The 20,954-nt window shown below is 42.6% G+C and overlaps 1 protein-coding gene across 1 annotated transcript; it reads right to left on the minus strand.

The window, feature by feature from the left end:
* Positions 1-855: 855 nt before the first annotated feature.
* Positions 856-13,307, minus strand: GATAD1 (GATA zinc finger domain containing 1). Its single transcript, XM_060108674.1, has 5 exons — positions 12,872-13,307; positions 11,950-12,075; positions 10,200-10,259; positions 5,299-5,482; positions 856-3,353 (listed from the first exon to the last, which is right to left on the minus strand). The coding sequence occupies exons 1-5, from the start codon at positions 13,121-13,123 to the stop codon at positions 3,163-3,165; spliced, it is 813 nt and encodes a 270-aa protein (XP_059964657.1). The 5' UTR covers positions 13,124-13,307; the 3' UTR covers positions 856-3,162.
* Positions 13,308-20,954: the final 7,647 nt, after the last annotated feature.

Raw genomic sequence — 20,954 nt, forward strand, 5'->3', positions numbered from 1 at the left:
GTAGGTGGTCACCCCAATCACCAGGTAAATTTAGGAAGAACTGCGTGTGATTAATGGTGCTGTCAAGTTCTCTTAAATGATGACTAGTTACTGTTTATCTTGAGAACCTGTATGTAATGACCACACCTGTGTGGCTGCATAAAAGGGTGAGATTTCCTTCTGTCTTTGCAACCTCAGCCAGTTGCCTGTGATGAGCAGCATGGTTTAATCCTCAGTCAGTAATAAAAGTGTTTTCTTTTTCTACTACCTTTGTGGAGGGGATCTCTGAAACTTTTTTCAAATTGTATTTCCCCAACAGCACCTTCACTCTCTAAAGTTACTGTCTTTTTCCACGCTCCCAATGCAAGGGGCCTGGGTTCGATGCCTGGTCAGGGAACTAGATCCCACATGCTGCAACTAAAAGAGCCCGCATGCAGCAACAAAGATCCCACCTGCCACAACTAAGACCCAGCGCAGCCAATAAATAAATTATTTAATTAATTAAGTTACATCTTTTTAACTCGCACCTTCCCAATCCACAGGGAGAAGTATTGAAGGTATAGAAGGTGTTTTTGTTATAAACTTGCTCCCTTCTACCCAGCTTCTGCTAAACAGATGGAATATAGGAGTTATGGTAATTCCAAATGGTGATGACGTTACAAGAAGTTGAGGTTATGTTTGTAGCTTTTGTTTGTAACTGGGTAATTAATTCATGCCAGTCTGTCATGTTGAGTAAGAAATACTGGTTAATGATTCCCACTTTAACAGAAAAAAGAAAGAGAGAAAAAGAGTTGTTTGGTTTTTAATTTTGTATACACATTTTGACAGTTAGAAATTAAAGTCTTTTATAATACAATCTATTCATCTTTCCCTTTGTGATATCCTTCATTACTTTTCAATTAAAAAAATTTATCAAAGTAATACATGTACATAGTTTTTATAAAAAGAAGGCCAAGTAATTCTAAATAGCTTGTAACGAAAAACAGCAGTTTCTTGCTTTATCTTTCAGTGTCTCAGTAACTGTATCAGTCAGGATATGATTAGAGAAACAGAGCCACTAGGAATGAAATAGAATAAAGTATCTATTATAGAGACTTTACCTTACACAACTGTGGGAGCCCGCTGAACAGTCTGTATAAGGCTTTTGCTTCTTTGTCTGGGCTGGGGCCTAAAATCAGCAGGGCAGGCAGTCTGAAAGGGAAGATGGATTTGAGGTGGAGGAGCGCACTGCCTCAGCCTCTCACCCCTTTGGCGATAAGGCTGGGAACATAGTCTGGGGCCACATCAGCGCAGGCCTTCCATCACAGGAGAAAAGCTATGGATCTACGCTGTGAGTAACAGGAGCCATTTGCTGTCTGTTAAGGAGGAATATGAAAATTCGATCTTTATTTTAAAAGATATTACACAAGTATCTAGGAATTTATAAACAAATGGTCCATATATACACTGGTTTTTAAATATTTCATTTTAATAAATACCTTAAGTGTTCATTTGATCTATCGGTCATTCTTTGAGTTTCCTAATATCTATTACATACTGATGACGAATCTGTCATTCCAAATTATAAGTACTACAACAGTGGTGTCTTCTATTTACACCATTTTGTGGTAGAAAGCCCTACTTAATTGTTTAAATGAAATAAGTAAATGCATGAAATAAATCCAAAGTAAATACACTGTGAAAAATACATTTTAATCCAAAAGTCTGAATATTAGCATTTAGTTATTTACAATGGTATTTACAATCAATTTTACTATAACTTTTGTGAAGAGAGAGATAACTATGTACATAGAGCTATCTATCTACAACATACAAACCATAACTTCCTTACAACATACAAACATTAACTGTGTAGAAAAATGGTAACAGTTAAAACTCCTACAATTCAAAATCATCATAATTAAATTAGATCCTGACAAATTTTGCTGGGGTTGAGAAATAATGGTCCAGTCAGAACAGGAGAGGAAGCAAGTGTGTGCAAATCCCACTTCTTCCCTCTTTTAAATTGTTGCTCCCTTACTTAGCTGACCTACACTTGAAGTAAAACCTGTCCCTGAATTCTGAATAGAATTCCTGTGCCTGGACTTCTAAATCCCAGACATTGTTTTAGGCCTGTTATTATGAGTACATAGCAGATGGTTTTAACTTTGGAGTGGACTTTTTTTAGATATCAGTGCTAATGATTAATCATTTTTATGACTGCCCAATGTTTGTTCTAATGGTGGTCAAGAAACTACTGCTCAGGGATGCCTGAACAGTACGTTTCCTGTGTGTTTTTAGTGAAGTTGTCTGTCTGAACTATAAACTTAATGTTTTGATTAAGCCTCGCTCTGACTGAGAAGGTAGGTGAGAGCAGTGAAGAGCAGCTCTATTAAGATCAACCGAATGATTCTGAATCCCTGCTTACTACAGAAGAATTGGATGAAAGTTTAAAAAAACCTAGGCTAATAACATCATCCACCAATCACTTTCCTTAAGGTTAAAGCAGCCAACAGTCTGTTCTAGATGATAAAATAAAGCTCTTTTTTAACTTGGTGATAGATACTGTTGATCACGGCTACATTTTATTTGATTCAGCCCTTGGTTAGAAATTCAAACCTTAATTAATATTTTATTCTTGTAGAAAAATACAATCCATTTTATGAGTTTCTAGAAATAAATTATGGAGAAAAATAGACACTACCTGTTCCTAATGGTCTCCTTGGAAATTACAGTCTTTGCTGGGGAGGATACACACACTTAATGTGTATGTAATATTTAACTTCAAAATATATTTAATTCTTTTCTATCTCTTTTAATTTTCTAAGTGACTAGTAATAAACAAGCTAATGATTACTGGGCAGTAGATAAAAAACTTTTTAGTCATTTTTCCATCCAAGAATTTCATTAAAGAAACATGTGGGGCTTCCCTGGTGGCGCAGTGGGTGAGAGTCCGCCTGCCGATGCAGGGGACACGGGTTCGTGACCCGGTCCGGGAAGATCCCACATGCCACGGAGTGGCTGGGCCTGTGAGCCATGGCCACTGAGCCTCTACGTCCGGAGCCTGTGCTCCGCAACAGGAGAGGCCACAACAGTGAGAGGCCTGCGTACTGGAAAAAAAAAAAAAAAGAAAAAAGAAACATGTGGCATGTCTCACGGTAGTACAAATACAAGACAACCGGAAATCCATGTTCACTTTTAAAACTACAAATGGTTGGCAACTGTTTCCTTAATAGTTATTGCAGGAGTAGGTCCAACATGAGTCCATATATAGCCCTTCTCTGGTCTGGTGGGAACTGTGGGAAATGGTGATGAACGTGACTTGAAATATTCAGAAGGTGCATGACAAACAAATTCCAAGTATTCCATCTTCCTTGGAAGATCCTCCTCTGGTCCTAGAAGGTAGCCAACATTCACATTTTTGAAGATATATATCATTTCCATAAAATGTTAAAATTCCTAGACACTAGGAGAAACTGGTCTGGTGGTAACTTGACATTAGCCCTTGCAACATATATTATTTTGAAGTTACTTTCCATCATTTTTTTCTGCTTTAACTGCTTAAGGAATATAGCATTCTCCCCAAAATATAACTCAATATAGAAAGGATTCTAAAAATAATATTTAGCCTTATATAGTGTTTATTATGTCGACACTGTTCTAAGTACTTGATATATATATACATACATATATATATATATATCTAAATGCTTTGAATCCTCACAACAACCCTCTGAGTTAGGCACTATTATTCTTCCCATTTTACATGAGGAAATAAGGCAAGAGAGATCAAGGAAACTGTCTGAGATCACACAGTTAGTAAGTGGCTGTCCTAGGAACCCACACAGTCTAGTTCCAGAGTCTGTGCTCTGAACCTTTATGCTATGCTGTCTCCTTTACAATCTGAGGATTAGCAAGAGGAGAGGTGAGACAGAAGTCCTAGAGGTGATTCAGTCACGTTACTGCCTCTGCTGACAATCCTGTCTGATAGAACAGGTTAATGAAAGTTCACTCTTCTATGTATCAATACTTACAAGCAGAAGACTAAAACTGCTTGGTCATGTATCAAACTTGACATGCAGCTGAGAATAATAGTGGTACTCTACTTGTCCTTGAGTTCTCTCTGAAAAAAACCTTTTGTATCTTTTTTCTTAGAACGCAAAAGTAACGTATGCCCGTTGCAGAAAGGTTGAAAAGTTTGGGGTAATTTAAAAACTCTGAACACTTTCAAAATTCTGTTTATCAACTACTTCTTGTGAGTCTATGTCAAGAACCAATTCTTTATAGTCAGCCTTGAAATTAATGAGTACAGTGGCTGCCATTTCAACTACCAACAATGATAAAAAAGGTTGCAAAAGGTCTAGGATGATGTGTGTGACATCTAGAGGGACACATAATGAGAATTTGTAAGATTTTAGACATAAATATGACAGTTCCTCTAGAAATCATTTTTGAGTAAATTTTTATATGTTACCTAAATAACCTAGTCCTTGAGCAATAAATTCTTTTAATAGCGTTTAACCCTGGGTCACTCGGAAAAATCTTATTCACACAGCATTTTAGTACGTGCATACTATACTGCCCTGGAACTCAAAATAACGTATAGCCCTCAAACCCCAGCTACATAAATTTCATATTTTTGGGCTTCCCTGGTGGCGCAGTGGTTGAGAGTCCGCCTGCTGATGCAAGGGAAACAGGTTCGTGCCCCGGTCCGGGAAGATCCCACATGCCGCGGAGCGGCTGGGCCCGCGAGCCATGGTTGCTGAGCCTGTGCGTCTGGAGCCTGTGCTCCGCAACGGGAAAGGCCACAACAGCAAGAGGCCCGCGTACCGCAAAAAAATAAATAAATAAATAAATAAATTTCATATTTCCTATAATAATCTCTACTTTTTTGTACTTACGCTTCTCTGTTATGGACTGAATTGTATCTCGCCAAATTCATATGTTTAAGTCCTAATCCCTAATGTGATAATATTTGGAGATAGGGCCTTTAGGGAGATAATTAAGGTTATATGAAGCCATAAGGGTGGGGCTGTAATCCAACAGGATTGGTGTCCTTATAAGAAGAGGAAGAGATGCCATGAGTGCACACACACAGAGGAAAGCCCATGTGAGAAAAGGTGGCTGTCTACAAGCCAGGAAGAGAGCTCTCACCAGAAACCCACCCTGACAGCACCTTAGGACTTCCAGCCTCCAGAACTGTGAGAAAATAAATTTCTGTTGTTTAGCCCACTCAGTTTATGGTATTTTGTCATGGCAGCCCAAGCAGATGAATATACTTTCACATAATAATGGAAAATTAACTGGGTTCAAGAACCTGTCTGTACCTGTCAAACTCACCTATGATGTAGGATGCAGGATCAAATTGGTCCCTGGGGCTAGAGAGAGTGGGAATGAGCCACGTCAGTGCTGCACTCTTCTCACAATACTGGTCCTGGATAAAACCCCTGATCTGAGCATAGTAGGGTTTTCCATCTTGTTCGTCAATTACAGAAACAACATCTCCAATTTGGTAATAGACTCCCTGGGGGAAGTAGAAGATAACCCCATATTTAAAATAAAAATAGGAGGTGGAGTCAAGATGGTGGTGTGGGAAGACGTGGAGTTAGCATCTCCCCACAACTAGGGCGCGTGCTGGCCAATGGTGGTGGACTCTGACGCCCAAGGAGACGGGAGGAACCCCAAAGTGAACCAGTAGGACATAGGGGGACTGAGGCGGGAGGAGAAGGGGAAGCCAGACAGGACCAGTGCCCCTGAGGCTGGGCAGATCAGGAGAGGGAGGTGGGAGGAACTCTCCAGGAAGAGCGGGAAAGGAGCGGAGGGCGAATGCCTCACCCACTCAGGCCCTGGGAGCCTGCTGAGCTCCCAGGCCTGTCTCCTGCACTCCAAAGCCCCCTCCAGGTCTCGTGGGTCCTTGGGGGCATAGGAAGGAGGCCAAGGGGAGAACAGGAGAGGCAGGTGAGAGGGGCCCTCTGGGAGGAGCAGGAGAGGAGTGGAGGGCAACTGCCCCACCCACTTGGGCATGGGGAGCCTGCTGATCTCCCAGGCTGGTCCCCTGTCCTCCAAACCCCCCTCCAGGCCGCGTGGGTCCTTGGCACCACAGGAGGGAGGCTGGGGAGATCAGGAGAAGCATGGGGGAGGGGCCCTCCCAGACTGGAGGAGCAGGAGAGGAGAGGAGGGCATTTGCCCCGCCCACCCGAGCCCAGGAAGCGTGCTGGGCTCCCAGAGGAGGTCCCCTGCCCTCTGAGACCAGGGGTGGGGGGGCACGCCTGGACCCCTTCTGTTCCTTGAGCCTAAGCCCCACCCCCCCACAGCCCCCAGGGCCTTTTCCAGCCCTGTGGGTCCTAAGCATAGGCCCCGCCCAGCACCCAAACTTCACCCTTGCTTAGGCCCCGCCCTCCACAGCCAAGGCCTTCCCACACCCCTCCTTTTTAATTTATTTTTCCTCCTCCTCTTTTTTTACTATTGTGGTACTGATGTACCTTCTGGTTGTCGATTAATCTATATTTTTATTTTTATATTCTTCCTAACATATCTGTTAGTTTCCTCGTCTAATTTTATTTTTTACTTTGTTATTGTTCTTTTTTTTCCCCCCCACTCCAGGAGGCTTGCGGGATCTTGGTTCACGAGCCTGGGGTCAGGCCGAAGCTCCTGCAGTGGAGCTCCAAGTCTAAACCACTGGACTAACAGAGAACCTCAAACCCCAGGGAATATGTATCGGAGTGAGGTCTCACAGAGTTCCTCATCTCAGCACCAAGACCCATCTCTATCCAGTAGCCTAAAAACTCCAGTGTTGGAAGCCTCAGGCCAAACAACCAGTAAGACAGGAACACAATCCCACTCATAAAAAAAAAAAAAAAAGAGATGGCAAAAAAATATGTCACAGATGAAGGAGGGAGCAAGGAAAAACCTAAAAGACCAAATAAATGAAGAGGCAATAGGCAATCTATCTGAAAAAGAATTCAGAGTAATGATAGTAAAGATGATCCAGAATCTCAGAAATAGAATGGAGGCACAAGTTGAGAAAATACAAGAAATGTTTAACAGAAATCTAGAAGAACTAAAGAGCAAACAAACAGAGATGATCAACACAATAACTGAAATGAAAAATACACTAGAAGGAATCAGTAACAGAATAACGGAGACAGAAGAACGAATAAGTGAACTGGAAGACAAAATAGTGGAAATAACTGCTGAGGAGCAGAAGAAAGAAAAAAAGAATGAAAAGAATTGAAGACAATCTCAGAGACCTCTGGGACAACACTAAACGCACCAACATTCAAATTATAGGCGTCCCATAAGAAGAGAAAAAAAAAAGGGTCTGAGAAAATACTTGAAGAGATTACAGTTGAAAAGTTCCCTAACATGGGAAAGGAAATAATCACCCACGTCCAGAAAGCACACAGAGTCCCATAGAGGATAACACCTAGGAAAAACACATCAAGACACATATTAATCAAACTAACAAAATTTAAATTCAAAGAAAAAATATTAAAAGCAGCAAGGGAAAAACAAAAAATAACATACAAAGGAATCCTTATAAGGTTATCAGCTGATTTTGCAGCAGAAACTCTGTAGGCCAGAAGGGAGTGGCAGGATATACTTAAAGTGATGAAAGAGAAGAACCTACAGCCAAGATTACTCTACCCAGCAAGGATCTCATTCAGATTCCATGGAGAAGTCAAAAGCTTTTCGGAGAAGTCAAAAGCTTTTCAGGCAAGCAAAAGCTAAGAGAATTCAGCACCACCAAACCAGTGCTATAACAAATACTAAAGAAACTTTTCTAAGCAGAAAACACAAGAGAAGAAAAAGACCCACAAAAACAAACCCAAAACAATTAAGAAAATGTAATAGGGGGCTTCCCTGGTGGCGCAGTGGTTGAGAGTCCGCCTGCCGATGCAGGGGACACGGGTTCGTGCCCCAGTCTGGGAAGATCCCACATGCTGCGGAGCGGCTAGGCCCATGAGCCATGGCCGCTGAGCCTGCGCGTCCGGAGCCTGTGCTCCGCAACGGGAGAGGCCACAACAGTGAGAGGCCCGTGTACCGCAAAAAAAAAAAAAAAAAAAAAAGGTAATAGGAACATACATATCGATAATAACCATGAATGTAAATGGATTAAATGCCCCAACCAAAAGACACAGACTGGATGAATGGGTAGAAAAACAAGACCCATATATACGCTGTCTACAAGAGACCCACTTCAGACCTAGGGACACATACAGACTGAAAGTGAAGGCATGGAAAAAGATATTCCATGCAAATGGAAATCAAAAGAAAGCTGGAGTAGCAATACTCATATCAGATGAAATAGACCTTAAAATAAAGATTGTTACAAGAGATAAGGAGGGACACTACATAATGATCAAAGGATCAATCCAAGAAGAAGATATAACAATTATAAATGTTTATGCACCCAACATAGGAGCACCTCAATACATAAGACAAATGCTAACAACCATGAAAGGAGAAATCGACAGTAACACAATAAGAGTAGGGGAATTTAACACCCCACTTACACCAATGGACAGATCATCCAAACAGAAAATAAATAAACACAAGCTTTAAATGACACCATAGACCAGATAGATCTAATTGATATTTACAGAACATTCTACCCAAAAGTGGCAGAACACACTTTCTTCTCAAGTGCACATGGAACATTCTCCAGGACAGATCACATCTTGAGTCACAAATCCAGCCTGGGAAAATTTAAGAAAATTGAAATCGTATCAATCTTCTTTTCTGACCACAATGCTATGAGTGGAAATCAATTACAGGAAAAAAACTGTAAAAACCACAAATACATGGAGGCTAAACAGTGTGCTACTAAATAACCAAGAGATCACTGAAGAAATCAAAGAAGAAATTAAAAAATACATAGAAACAAATGACAATGAAAACACGATGACCCAAAACCTATGGGATGCAGCAAAAGAAGTTCTAAGAGGGAACTTTATAGCAATACAATCTCACCTCAAGAAACAAGAAAAATCTCAAATAAACAATCTAACCCTACACTTAAAACAACTAGAGAAAGAACAAAGAAAACCCAAAGTCAATAGAAAGAAAGAAATCATAAAGAGCAGAAATAAACTGAAATGAAGAAAACAATAGCAAAGATCAATAAAACTAAAAGCTAGTTCTTTGAGAAGATAAACAAAATAGATAAACCCTTAGCCAGACTCATCAAGAAAAACAGAGAGAGGACACAGATCAATAAAATTAGAAATGAAAAAGGAGAAATCACAACTGACACTGCAGAAATACAAAGGATTAAAGAGACTACTACAAACAACTATATGCCAATAAAATGGACAACCACGAAGAAATGGACAAATTCTTGGAAAGGTACAATTTTGTGAGACTGAACCAGGAAGAAACAGAAAATATAAACAGACCTATCACAAGTAATGAAATTGAAACCATAATTAAAAATCTGCCAACAAACAAAATGGCTTCCCAGGAGAATTCTAACAAACATTTAGAGAAGAGCTAAAACCTAACCTTCTCAAACTCTTCCAAAAAGTTGCAGAGGGAGAAACACTCCCAAATTCATTCAACGAAGCCACCATCACCCTGATACCAAAACCAGAAAAAGATATCACAAAAAAAGAAAATTATAGACCAATATCACTGATGAACATAGATGCAAAAATCGTGAACAAAATACTAGCAAACAGAATCCAACAGCACATTAAAAGGATCATACACCATGATCAAGGGGGATTTATCCAAGGGATGCAAGGATTCTTCAATATAATCAAATCAATGTGATACACCACATTAACAAATTGAGAATAAAAACTATATGATCATCTCAATAGATGCAGAAAAAGCTTTTGACAAAATTCAACACCCATTTATGATAAAAGCTCTTCAGAAAATGGGCATAGAGGGAACCTACCTCAACATAATAAAGGCCATGTACGACAAACCCACAGCAAGCATCATACTCAATGGCTCCACACCATACATTTTCATTTTAAAAACGATTCCCATAATCTACATTAAAAAATACTTAAGATCCTCATATCGTATTTCAATAGGCAACTTCCTCTCCCAAGTCAGCTCTGGATGAGATGTTTTATAATAGCCACCTACAGGGAAAAATAGCTTAGAAAGGAACAAAAACCACAATCACACCTTATACAGAGTAGCAGAGACTTTTAGACTAACCCAGCATTTTAGTAGCACATTATACAATAAATTCAAACCTTCCTTCAGTAACTACAGATGCTCACCTTGTAGAAGATTGATTCTGCAGTAATTATGGTGGAAACTGACTCAGGGGCTTTGATGGGCTGTGAAAAAACAAAAGTAAAAATATTAGCACATTCATGATGTGTGTGTGTGTGTGTGTGTGTGTGTGTGTGTGTGTGTGTGTGTGTGTGTGTGTGTGTGTGTGTGTGTGTGTGTGTGTGTGTGTGTGTGTGTGTGTGTGTGTGTGTAGCGTGTACAGGCATTTTTCCAGCCATATATGAGAGTTCTGTAATTTAAAAAATACTAAAGTTGTTGTTTGGTGACAAGAACTGCAGTAAAAAAAAATGCTTTTCTGATCGTTGTGGCAAAGCCTGGTCTGAATACTTCTGCTACCTTTAGCTTAAAAATTGCTGAGCCCCAAAGGACCGGCTCCTGACTATGTGGCTGAAATCTAACAGAAGCCTTCTCAGAGCTTTATTACACATTCTAGTTATAAAAAAATCTGGCTCTAATGGCCTGAGCATGACGGAGGTGGGAATAATTAAAAACGTGTCTCCTCGAAGACATTTTCCATCTCCACTTAACTATGGAACTAGTTATGACAGTATCATCAGAACTAATTTTCTAGCAAGCCTGAACCAAGGCCAAAGGAAACTTTCTTGGGAGTTCTTAGTAACTTGCCACCACTCAACCATCATTGAAATTCCTTCCTAAGCTGTAACACACACTTTCACACCACAACACAGTAACTAGGCCTTCCCAAATATGTCTTGGTATTATCCTTGAAGAAAGGCGTTGTTAGAGAAATTGATATTAAAATACTTGCAGAGAACATATTCCACCATACTTAAGAGGAAAACGTGTTTAGAGCATTTAAGTGTATACAACTATAATCCAATATTTACATGTTTCGTCTAGTCAATAAACACCTCATTTTAGAAAACTGAATTATAAAAATCTTAAATAAATTAGGGGCAACTATTCTAAACAAGAAAAAGGATCCACAATCTGCACAAGAATATAACGCAAGGCCTCTCTGAGTTTTTTAAATAAACACACGCAACTTCAGAAATGCCTTTACTGGTAAGTGAAGCATTCCTGTTCTGAAAGCAAAGAGTACCATACTGAGGTTTTAAAAAAATAGTATATAATGCATTGCCCATTGTGTTTAACCACTGTCCCTTGTATTTACAAAAACAATGAGAATTTACTGCAACAAAAATATGCTTTCTACTACCCCAGCACAAGTCTTTCGACCATCTACTTTGTCATAGAAGAAGAGATAAAGAAGATTTAGTAAAATTTTTCATTCATATTCATCAAGTTGATCATTATAAATCAGTAAGAAACGTCTTCTGGGGCCATAATAAAAAATAAATATGGAAATGAATGAGTTTCAGTATTATTATTTACTTAGAGCTTTAAGAATAAAAAAAAAAGTTTTCCCAGTATACCTGGCCACGCCAAGAACTATAACCCCATCTCATCCTTTCCAGAGAACCCAGTAAAATGCGCTGGGGGTTTAGGTTTCTTTTAGAATATTTTATATTTCCCAGAGGAAAAAAAAAAAAGCTAAAAAAACAGAGAAAGGGTATTATTAACTTTATAAACAGTAAGCCTCCTACAACAGAGCTCACTCCCTTTTAGATAGTCTGGACCAGTCCCCAGAACACTACAGAATAGCTGCCAAGAGCAGAGTCCAAGTTCAGTGATGAGAGATGAAGGCAGTGGCAGGACACACTACACACACAATGCCATTACAGTACAAGACACTGTCCACAATCATCTTACATTTTTTAATTTAAAAATATGTCTTCTCCCTTTTCCTTTAGTGGAAACTTTCTTTTCAGCAGCTGGAGCAGATTTGTATTTAGTGTTTCTGAGCCGAGCAGACCTCCTGTGAATTTCCTGCTTACTCTGTTACATAAACAATTAAAGAACAAAAAAGAGAAAGAAATAAAAAGTGCAGAAAGGTTGCTGTCCCGATACAAACATCTTACAAGGATCCCAGAGTATGCACTTTAAACGATCATTTAAAAATTAAGTAAGAGTGAACCTTTTTTTTTATCCCGGGTAATCACACGAACTGGCCTAATTCAAACAGGGAGAGCCTTAGGCAAGCATCTCCAGAGCATCCAAAAAGGTGTGAGCTACTTGTAATAGGTCAAGGGGCAGCAACAAGAGTCAGTCCAGGCCAAGGCAAGAACTATTCATCGGTTGTTTATAACAGAAAAATGCTTAAAAACTCAACTCTCCTATGCCAGAGAACGGGTTTGGTATGCCACCTCCTGCAATGTAATACTTATGCTGCCATTGAAAATGATGACATGATAATCTTAATAACACGACATTATGACAAAATGAACTTTATTAACAGGTAAAGAGGTCCAGTAGCATGACCCTGCCGACATCTCTATGTATACGTGTGTATACTGAGATGTCTGGTTGCTATCCAAAACATTACAATGGGGAGATTTCTGAAGCGTTTTCACTTTTCTTGCTTCTCTAGCCTTTCAATTCCTCACAAGAAAAGGTGCTGAGAATGGGCCGAACCAAAGACCATGTTCTCAACCGGGATGGGAAGGGGCGGCCCGGCCCAGTACGAGCACGGCGATCCCGGGAGGCCCCCGCCCGCCCCCTCCGCGCCCACCCGGCCTCCGCCCGCCAAGCGCCCGGTCGACCTCTGCCGGAGGGAGGGGCCGGAGGAGCTCACCTGCTTGCCGCCCCCGCCCCCGTTGCTCTGCGGAGGGGCGGCCGAGGTGCTGGCGAAGGTCGCCGCGCCGAAGCCGCCACCGCCGCCACTGCCCCCCGTCCCGCCGGCCGCCCCCGAGCCGGCGCCCCCGCCGCCCGCGCCGCCCCGGCCCGTGCAGTGGTGGCAGAGGATCTCCCCCTGCGGGCCCTTCTTCCACATGGAGGACGATGTGGTCTTGCAGACGCTGCAGGTGGGCTTCAGGCCCAGTGGCATCGTGGCCGGCTCGGGCGGCCCCCGCGGGCGCAGCGACACGGGAATGGCGACCGCCGGCTTTCGGCGGCCCTTTGGCCGGCCCGTCACTCCCAAAGACAGAAAGAGCGGCCGGGCGCGGCGCCGAGCTGTCCACCCTGGGACCACGCCGCGGCCGCTGCCCCCTGGAGGCAGGAAGCCTGATCCGCCCGCTCCACCGCCCGCACCAGGCCCCAGCTGCCCCGGCTCCGGGAGGCGGGGCCGGGGCGGGGCCTGGCCTGGGAGGAAAGCCGAGCCTTGGCCTGAGGAGGCTTCCGGCGATGGGCGGGGCCCGCGCCCAGGCCGGCCCGCCTGACCGGAAGTGCCCCGCCCGGGACTCCTGGGACAGAGCACGGTTCGCGGACTTTCCGGTCTTAGGCCTATGATTGATTACTAAAATATTGCAGGCTCAAGTATATCTAAAATTCAGATAAGCAACGAGTAACTTTTTAATATGAGTGTATCCCATGCAATATTCGTTGTTTATCTGAATTCAGATATAACTGGGCATCTTGTATTTTTATTTGTTAAATCTGGCACTCCTACTTAGGACCCCTTTACACTCTTTAAAGTTATACCTTAGACCCCCAAATACGTTTGCTTATAAGGATTATATCCATGGACATTTGTGTATTAGGAGTTGAAACATTTTAAAGCCAAAGATGCCATGCATACGTTCATTGGCCCTTGAATGAGAGTGTTCGTATCCTCTGAACCGCACGCCAGGGACAGAGTGCTGGTTTGGTATTGTTGGGGAACAGATTTGGCCCCGAGAACCGCCAGAAAGGGTCTTGGGACCTCCATGGACCGTACTCGAGGACAGCTGGCCCAGGACAAGGGCGTCATGAGAATCCAGCCTCTATTAATATCACTGGTCAGTACAGGGCTCGCCAGAGAAACGAGTTACCCCTCAGCCTCAGTGGAGCAGTGGTTGCATGCCTGTCTTCATGATCCTGGGTTTTCTAGACTTGATGTTCTTGGACAGATCATGATGAATATGTTGGTGGAGTGCTGGGGGAAGAGGAAGAAGAAAACTATTGAACGCCTTATGATGTCATGAAACTGCATTTAGTGCTTATGCCAGTCGTGGAACAAGATATTATCCCTATTTTACTGTTAACTGATGATCAACAGAGGGACCGTGATTTGGCCTAGGTGCCCACATGGCCACTGGTCTTGGAAGCACATCTGGACAGGCCTTTGAAGCAGCTCAGGGTCCTGAGTTGTGGCTTGGTCATCCTGGCTCTGAGTCTGGGGTTCTCCAATAGTAAAACAAAATATTAACTGCTTTCCAGACCATTATGGGGTTTAAGACCAGTTGTGAAAGTGGTTGAGGAGAGTAGGTACACAGTGTTGTCTCCTTATTGTAGAACAATGCACTCTGTGAGGGGTGTCTAGGTACTAAATTCCATGCTCCCTAATATATCTCTCCCTCTAGTGCACCTATCTTTGCACTTCATCTCCAAATTACTGCCTCTTATTCACTGAAGACTTAGGCCCTTGGCTCACCAGCTTCCTCTTCACCAAAGGACACCATCCTGGGTCTGGCCCATATCCACATGTGTAACCACTCAACACACTCTTTTCTCCATTCCTCCTCATCCCAACACCTCCATCTCTCCTGTCCTTGCCAGCTCCCATAGCTCCTGGTCACACCCTCTACCCTTCTGAGATCATCAGGAAGAACTACATTTTTTTCCTGGTTTTTTAAAAAAATTACAACCTTTTAGAATTAAGTATAATACACATACTGTAAAGTATCCAGTGCATCTGTGTACAGGTTGATTATCATGAAGTCACCGCACTCAGGCAACCAAATCAAGAAATAGAACATTACTACCACAAAAGCCCCTCACTTGCTCTTTATCCAGAGATAACCACTATACTGATTTCTAACACTGTAGATTTTGTAGATTCCCTTTGTCAGGGTAAGGAAGGTCCCTTCTATTCCTATTTTTATCATGAATGTGTAGAATTTTATCGAATAGTTTTCTGTATGAGACAATCATAATGCTTTTTCTTCTTTATCTATTAATGTGTGGACTACACAGATAGATTTCTGAATGTTAAATTAATATTGCCACTCCTGGAATGAATCCAACTTGGTCATCATATACTATTCTTTTCACATATTGCTGGATTTGCTTTATTAATATTTTAAGATTTTTGTATCTTAAAAATGACAGTGAGATAGGCTTATAATTTTCCTTTCTTGTAATATCTTTATTAGGCTTTTGCATCAAGGTCATGTCAGCCAAAGTAAGGACTTTGGATTTTACTCTGAGTGAGACAGGAAACCATTCGAAGCTCTTCTACTTGCTGATATGAAAAGATCTCAGACATAATTAGGAGGGAAAAAAGCAATTTATAGAACAGTGTATAGAACATGATCACTGTGTGTAAATTAAAAATCTATGTGAGTGTGGTGTGTACTTTTTTTAGTTATTTAGACAAAAAATCTGTTGACAATTGATGCTAACAGAAGTGGTGAGGGAGAGAGACTTTCACTTTTCTTTTTGCACCCTTTTTTATCATTTGAAATATTTTTTTAACACATTACGTGTTACTTCTATTTTTAAAAAACAATAAAAACAGGAGAAAGTATCAAATGGAAAATAAGGAAATAGGCAGTTTCTTGGTCCTAAATATCCTCCTCCTAGCCAGAGTCCTGGGGCACAGTGGACAGTACCTACCTAGTTCAAGGACTGGCAAGCAGACCTCCTCCCTGCAGCTCAGTCCCTTGTCTGTAAATCAACAATTGCCCACCTCAGTGCTGCATAAAGATTTGATCAATTATCATGCTTGGCACATAGTTCTCAGTCAATACATGGGGCTTCCCCTACAAGCAGCAAAGCTATAGTATCACAAAACTCCTGTGCAGATGTAGTAAGTGTTAATAGAATAGAGCAGTGTGCTGTAAGGATAAATAGGACTATGTGGCAGAGATGGTGACTGGGGCAGGGGAAGGTGGGGTGTTGGGAGGTGAGAGAAATGGGTAGGAGAAAAGGATTCAGGAAGGCACTGTCAGTGAAGGCTCTGACCCAATACCTGCTCCTTCCTGGGTGCCTCAGGAAGAGCAGGAGCCACAATTGGCCAGGCCAGGGCTCCCTGAGGTGCCAAGGGAGAGATCTCAGATTGATATAAGGAGAGAGAGATACCTAGCGTGGACCCAGAGGAAGGGTTCGATTGGAGCACATAGAGATAATTTCGTGCCTATGGGGATGTGGAAGAAAATTCTGCTGGTGGGGTATGTCTGTGCGTATGTGTGTGTGTGAGTGTGTAAGCTGTGAATATAGAAATAAATACCTCTCAAGGTCTTAACATTCACACTAAGGGAAAGAAAGCTGAGTTCCCCAGGGGACTATCACTGTCCGCATGCAGTCTAATTTGCATAATTTAGGTGTTGCATAGTTCAGTAATTAAAACTCTTTGGAAAAAAAGAAAGGCAGATGCATAAAATGTATCCCAGGGCCAGTTTCTAAGAGATGATATTCACCACATTTTGTGTCTTGGTGCGTATGGGCAGCATAGGGTTCCTTGCCCACTCACACTCTTGTCCTGTATATCTCAGGGGCACGCGGTCACTGAGTCTTCTCCTGTCAAATGAGGTTGATGAGAGAGCGTGCCTCATAAGGTTGATGTGAGGAGTCAGCGAGTTAGTACATATGAGGTTGTAACCAACTTTTTCATCTGGTCAGTGCCTGATTTAATGTTAACTCTGAGGCTGATAAGACAGGAGGAGGCTTTCTTTTGACCAGGCTGGTCAAGTCATTAGTTATACCCCTCTCCCCTAGCTGTAATCTTGGAAAAAATGCAATTAACTCAAGTGGCCTCTTAACACTGACAAACTAGAGAAAGAGCTTGTGGACTGGACAGAGAGAGAATGAGTGAGACCTATGGAACTGGAAGAAGGGAGAAAGAGTCAGGGCAGGTATTCCTGCCTTTTCGTCTTTTATCCTCAGGAGGGGCGTCATGACAGCACCGTCTCTCACTGCACTCTTACCTTCTGTGTGTAACCCAATGGAACTACTTTCTAGTTTGCCTGTGAGCCCCATGGTTCCCATGCCCGTGCCTTGGCTCAGCGTGTTCTCTTTGCTGGGAATGTGCTTCCTCTCAACGCGGCACACCTGGCCGAACCCATCTTCCCAGAATCAGCTCAGGCATCACTTCCTCCAGGAAGCCTCATTCCAGGACTCACGTGTCCTTTCTCCCCTCCCCCAAATTAAGTAGCTGTTCCTTGCGGTGACTATTCCCTCCTTCCACCTTAGGGTACAGGTTTCTACCTGTGTCTCCTTCACTGGACTAGGAGCATGTTGAGGAAAGGAAGTTTGCCTTTTTCCTCTTTGGGTTTCTTCTACCTCCCCACACCTTGCACTTGGTAAGCAGGTACTAATTAGCAGTCTAATGTGTGGGTTAATATATCAGTCAGCCCGTTCTCAGCTGAATGAAAAGCCTCCACTCAGGACAAGTGCCTGCTCCCATTCCCCTCCTCACTGCCCTCCACCTCGTCGTCTGACTTCTCTCACCAAGCAGCCCAAATCAGCTCTCCCCGGCTCCTCACTGGCCTGCAGCCCAAGTAGGCATCTCCCTGTAACATGGCGGGCACCAACGACGTCACCATCCACCAGAAAAACCAATGCCGGGGTGTTCCTGGTGGCGCAGTGGTTAAGATTCCGCCTGCCAATGCAGGGGACACGGGTTCGAGCCCTGGTCCGGGAACATCCCACATGCTGCGGAGCAACTAAGGCTGTGTGCCACAACTACTGAGCCTGCGCTCTAGAGCCCATGAGCCACAGCTACTGAGCCTGTGCTCTAGAGCCTGTGAGCCACAGCTACTGAGCCTGCGCTCTAGAGCCCATCAGCCACAGCTACTGAGCCTGCGCTCTAGAGCCCGTCAGCCACAACTACTGAAGCCCGCACGCCGTGCCTAGAGCCCGTGCTCCGCAATAAGAGAAGTTGCCACAATGAGAAGCCCGCGCACCGCAGCGAAGAGTACCCCCGCTCGCTGCAACTAGAAAAAGCCCGTGTGCAGCAACAAAGACCCAATGTAGCCAAAAAAAACCAAATAAATTAAAAAAAATTATTTTAAAAAAGCCAACTTTATCATAAACGAGTCTTACTTATTTGAAGTAAGTGTGCAGGATCCCTGGTGGAGTTTCATAAGCGTCTTCCCTCTTCTTGAGAGAAGGTGATGACATGGTGAGGAGGACACCACGTCCTCCGGAAGACTTTCTGCTAAGGCTTCGGGACACTCCCTGACATGGAGTCAGTTTGGAGATGCTGGCATAGGCCCCCCTGAGACTGAGAACCATGTGCATTGGCTGTGACTAACCATTATGAGGCTCAGCAGAGGGACTTGACTCAGAGCCCCTCTCCTAGGCAGTGGGGTCCCTGGCCCACCCCATCCTCCAACTACCACTCCTGTAACTGTCACTTAGAACTTTGCTTCTCGGTACCCTCGCCTGTGCCTACCTGTCCTTCAGACGACTGCTGGCTTAGGAGCTGGGAAAGCTTTTTGAGGACCAGGTGAAAGCCACATTTTGTGATTCAGGCATCCGCCAACTCTAGTTTTATAAGGAAAACTCAGCTGTCTTTGATTTTTGTTTCTTTGGTTTTGGTTTTGAGCGCTCTAAAATCTTGTTGCCTCTCCCCCTTCCGATTTGCAGGACGGCTGGGGAAGAAACCAACTTGGTTGCTTGAGCATCTTTTAATCCTTCTCAGCTGTGTGTGAAGACAGCTTTCCTCAGAGGAGTCCAGATTTTTTTTTTTTTTTTTTTTTGCGGTATGCGGGCCTCTCACTGTTGTGGCCTCCCCCGTTGCGGAGCACAGGCTCCGGACGCGCAGGCTCCGGACGCGCAGGCTCAGCGGCCATGGCTCACGGGCCCAGCCGCTCCGCGGCATATGGGATCCTCCCAGACCGGGGCACGAACCCGTATCCCCTGCATCGGCAGGCGGACTCTCAACCACTGCGCCACCAGGGAGGCCCCAGATTTTATCAAAAAAAGAAATAATTATTTTACTCTTCAAAATGTAAATATCTTTTTAATATAAATAATAAATGCTCATTATAAAAATTCATACAATTCAGCATATCCTCCAATTCTGCTGTGATAGAGATAACCCATTCCTCTGATGTTGGATATTTAGCTTGTTTTAAATTTTTTGCAGTTACGAACAATGAATGATGTAACGAACTTCCTTACACGTGTATTGTTGCCTACTTGTATGAGTATTTTTATGGGATAAATTCCTTAAAATGTAACTGTTGGGTCTAACGATTGATGCTGCCAAATTACTCACCCAAAAAAGTTTACACACCTGCCACCTCCCATGAAGTTATCTCAGGGCTGACTTAGCCACTGGACACAGAAGGCACATTGCCTAGGGCCCAGAATAGTTTTAGGGGTCATGAAAACTTCTTAATTTCTTTTAAAATCAGAAGAAAAAATGAATATAATAATAATGAATATATAATATACAGTGAATCCAGCCTGGATTATATTTTTTATACTAATGAAGCCATAAAATATGCTTTTTCATATTTTATTATGGAGATGGGACCCATGAAGGCAAATGTGTGTAAGACCCCTACAAGTCATAATGTGGTCCTGGCTTATCCATTTCTCCACACCCTTGCAACTCTGAGAATTCTTTTTAGTTTTTGCCAGTCTTTTATGCAAAACAAACAACAAAAAAATACATTTCATGATTGTTTTTCTTTTCCTTGGTTATTTATGAGATGTGGTCTCCTAAGTTGATTGACCATTTAAATTTTCTTTATGAATTGCCTATTTATGCTCCTTACTCATCTTTCTATTGAGTTGCTCATCTTTCCCTTGTTAAAAAAGTTCTTTTGGGCTTCCCTGGTGGCGCAGTGGTTGAGAGTCCGCCTGCTAATGCAGGGGACACGGGTTCGTGCCCTGGTCCAGGAAGATCCCACATGCCGTGAAGCGGCTGGGCCCGTGAGCCATGGCCACTGAGCCTACGCATCTGGAGCCTGTGCTCCGCAATGAGAGAGGCCACAACAGTGAGAAAAGTTCTTTTTACATTATAAGAAATATTGCAAATTTTATTTTCAGAATTTTGCCTTTCAGATTTATTGCTATCTTTTTATGATGATATTTAAACTATTCCTGTACCCCAAATCTGTCAAGCATTTGTTACATAATATCATTCTTACAAAGTCTTACACAAATGTTCATTGATATTTTCTTCTATGGCTATTAATATGTATGATAATATCTTTAATTCATCTGCAATGCATTTTTGTAGAAGATGTGAAATAACTATTAAGCTTTCTTTTCCAAGCATAGCTAATTGTTCCAACACCATGAGACAATAGAAATGCCACCTTTACCAAATATTAACCTCTTATTACATATATGAGTCTATTTCTTAAATCTCTTCCATCCCATTGATCCATTTATCTGTTGCCCTGCCAGCACCACACTTTTAATTATTTAGCTTAATTATATTTTGGTCTCTGATTAGGTATATCACTATTCTCCCTCTTCCCCATAATCCTTCTCTTTCAATTTTTTTCTTGATTATTCTCACACATTTGCTCTTTCTGATGAGTTACGTTTTCAAGTGCTGAATAAAAAACTCCATAAGTTTTGTAAAATTTAGAGATTAATTTGAGGAGTAAGGGGCAATTTTATAAAATAGGGTCTGCCTCCCCAAGGGTGTGGTATCTTGTTCAGACCTTCTTCAGATGCCATTCCCAGCTGGTCCTCGGTTTGTCCAAGCCCTTGCCATCTCAGCAATCTCCTCAGACTCCTCCATGGCTCTCATTGTGGGACAGGAGGTCAGTAGC

The sequence above is a fragment of the Mesoplodon densirostris genome, chromosome 9 (genome assembly GCF_025265405.1).
Source record: "Mesoplodon densirostris isolate mMesDen1 chromosome 9, mMesDen1 primary haplotype, whole genome shotgun sequence".
NCBI classification, from domain to species: Eukaryota; Metazoa; Chordata; class Mammalia; order Artiodactyla; family Ziphiidae; genus Mesoplodon; species Mesoplodon densirostris.

Excerpts from the sequence above, each read along its gene's own strand:
- GATAD1 (XM_060108674.1), bottom strand. The coding sequence starts at position 13,123 with ATGCCACTGGGCCTGAAGCCCACCTGCAGCGTCTGCAAGACCACATCG. Across the intron at positions 10,260-11,949 it reads ATATTTTTAAATTAAAAAAT|CCCATCAAAGCCCCTGAGTC; the intron begins GTAAGATGATTG and ends GTTTTTTCACAG. Across the intron at positions 3,354-5,298 it reads TCCTGCATCCTACATCATAG|GACCAGAGGAGGATCTTCCA; the intron begins GTGAGTTTGACA and ends GCTACCTTCTAG.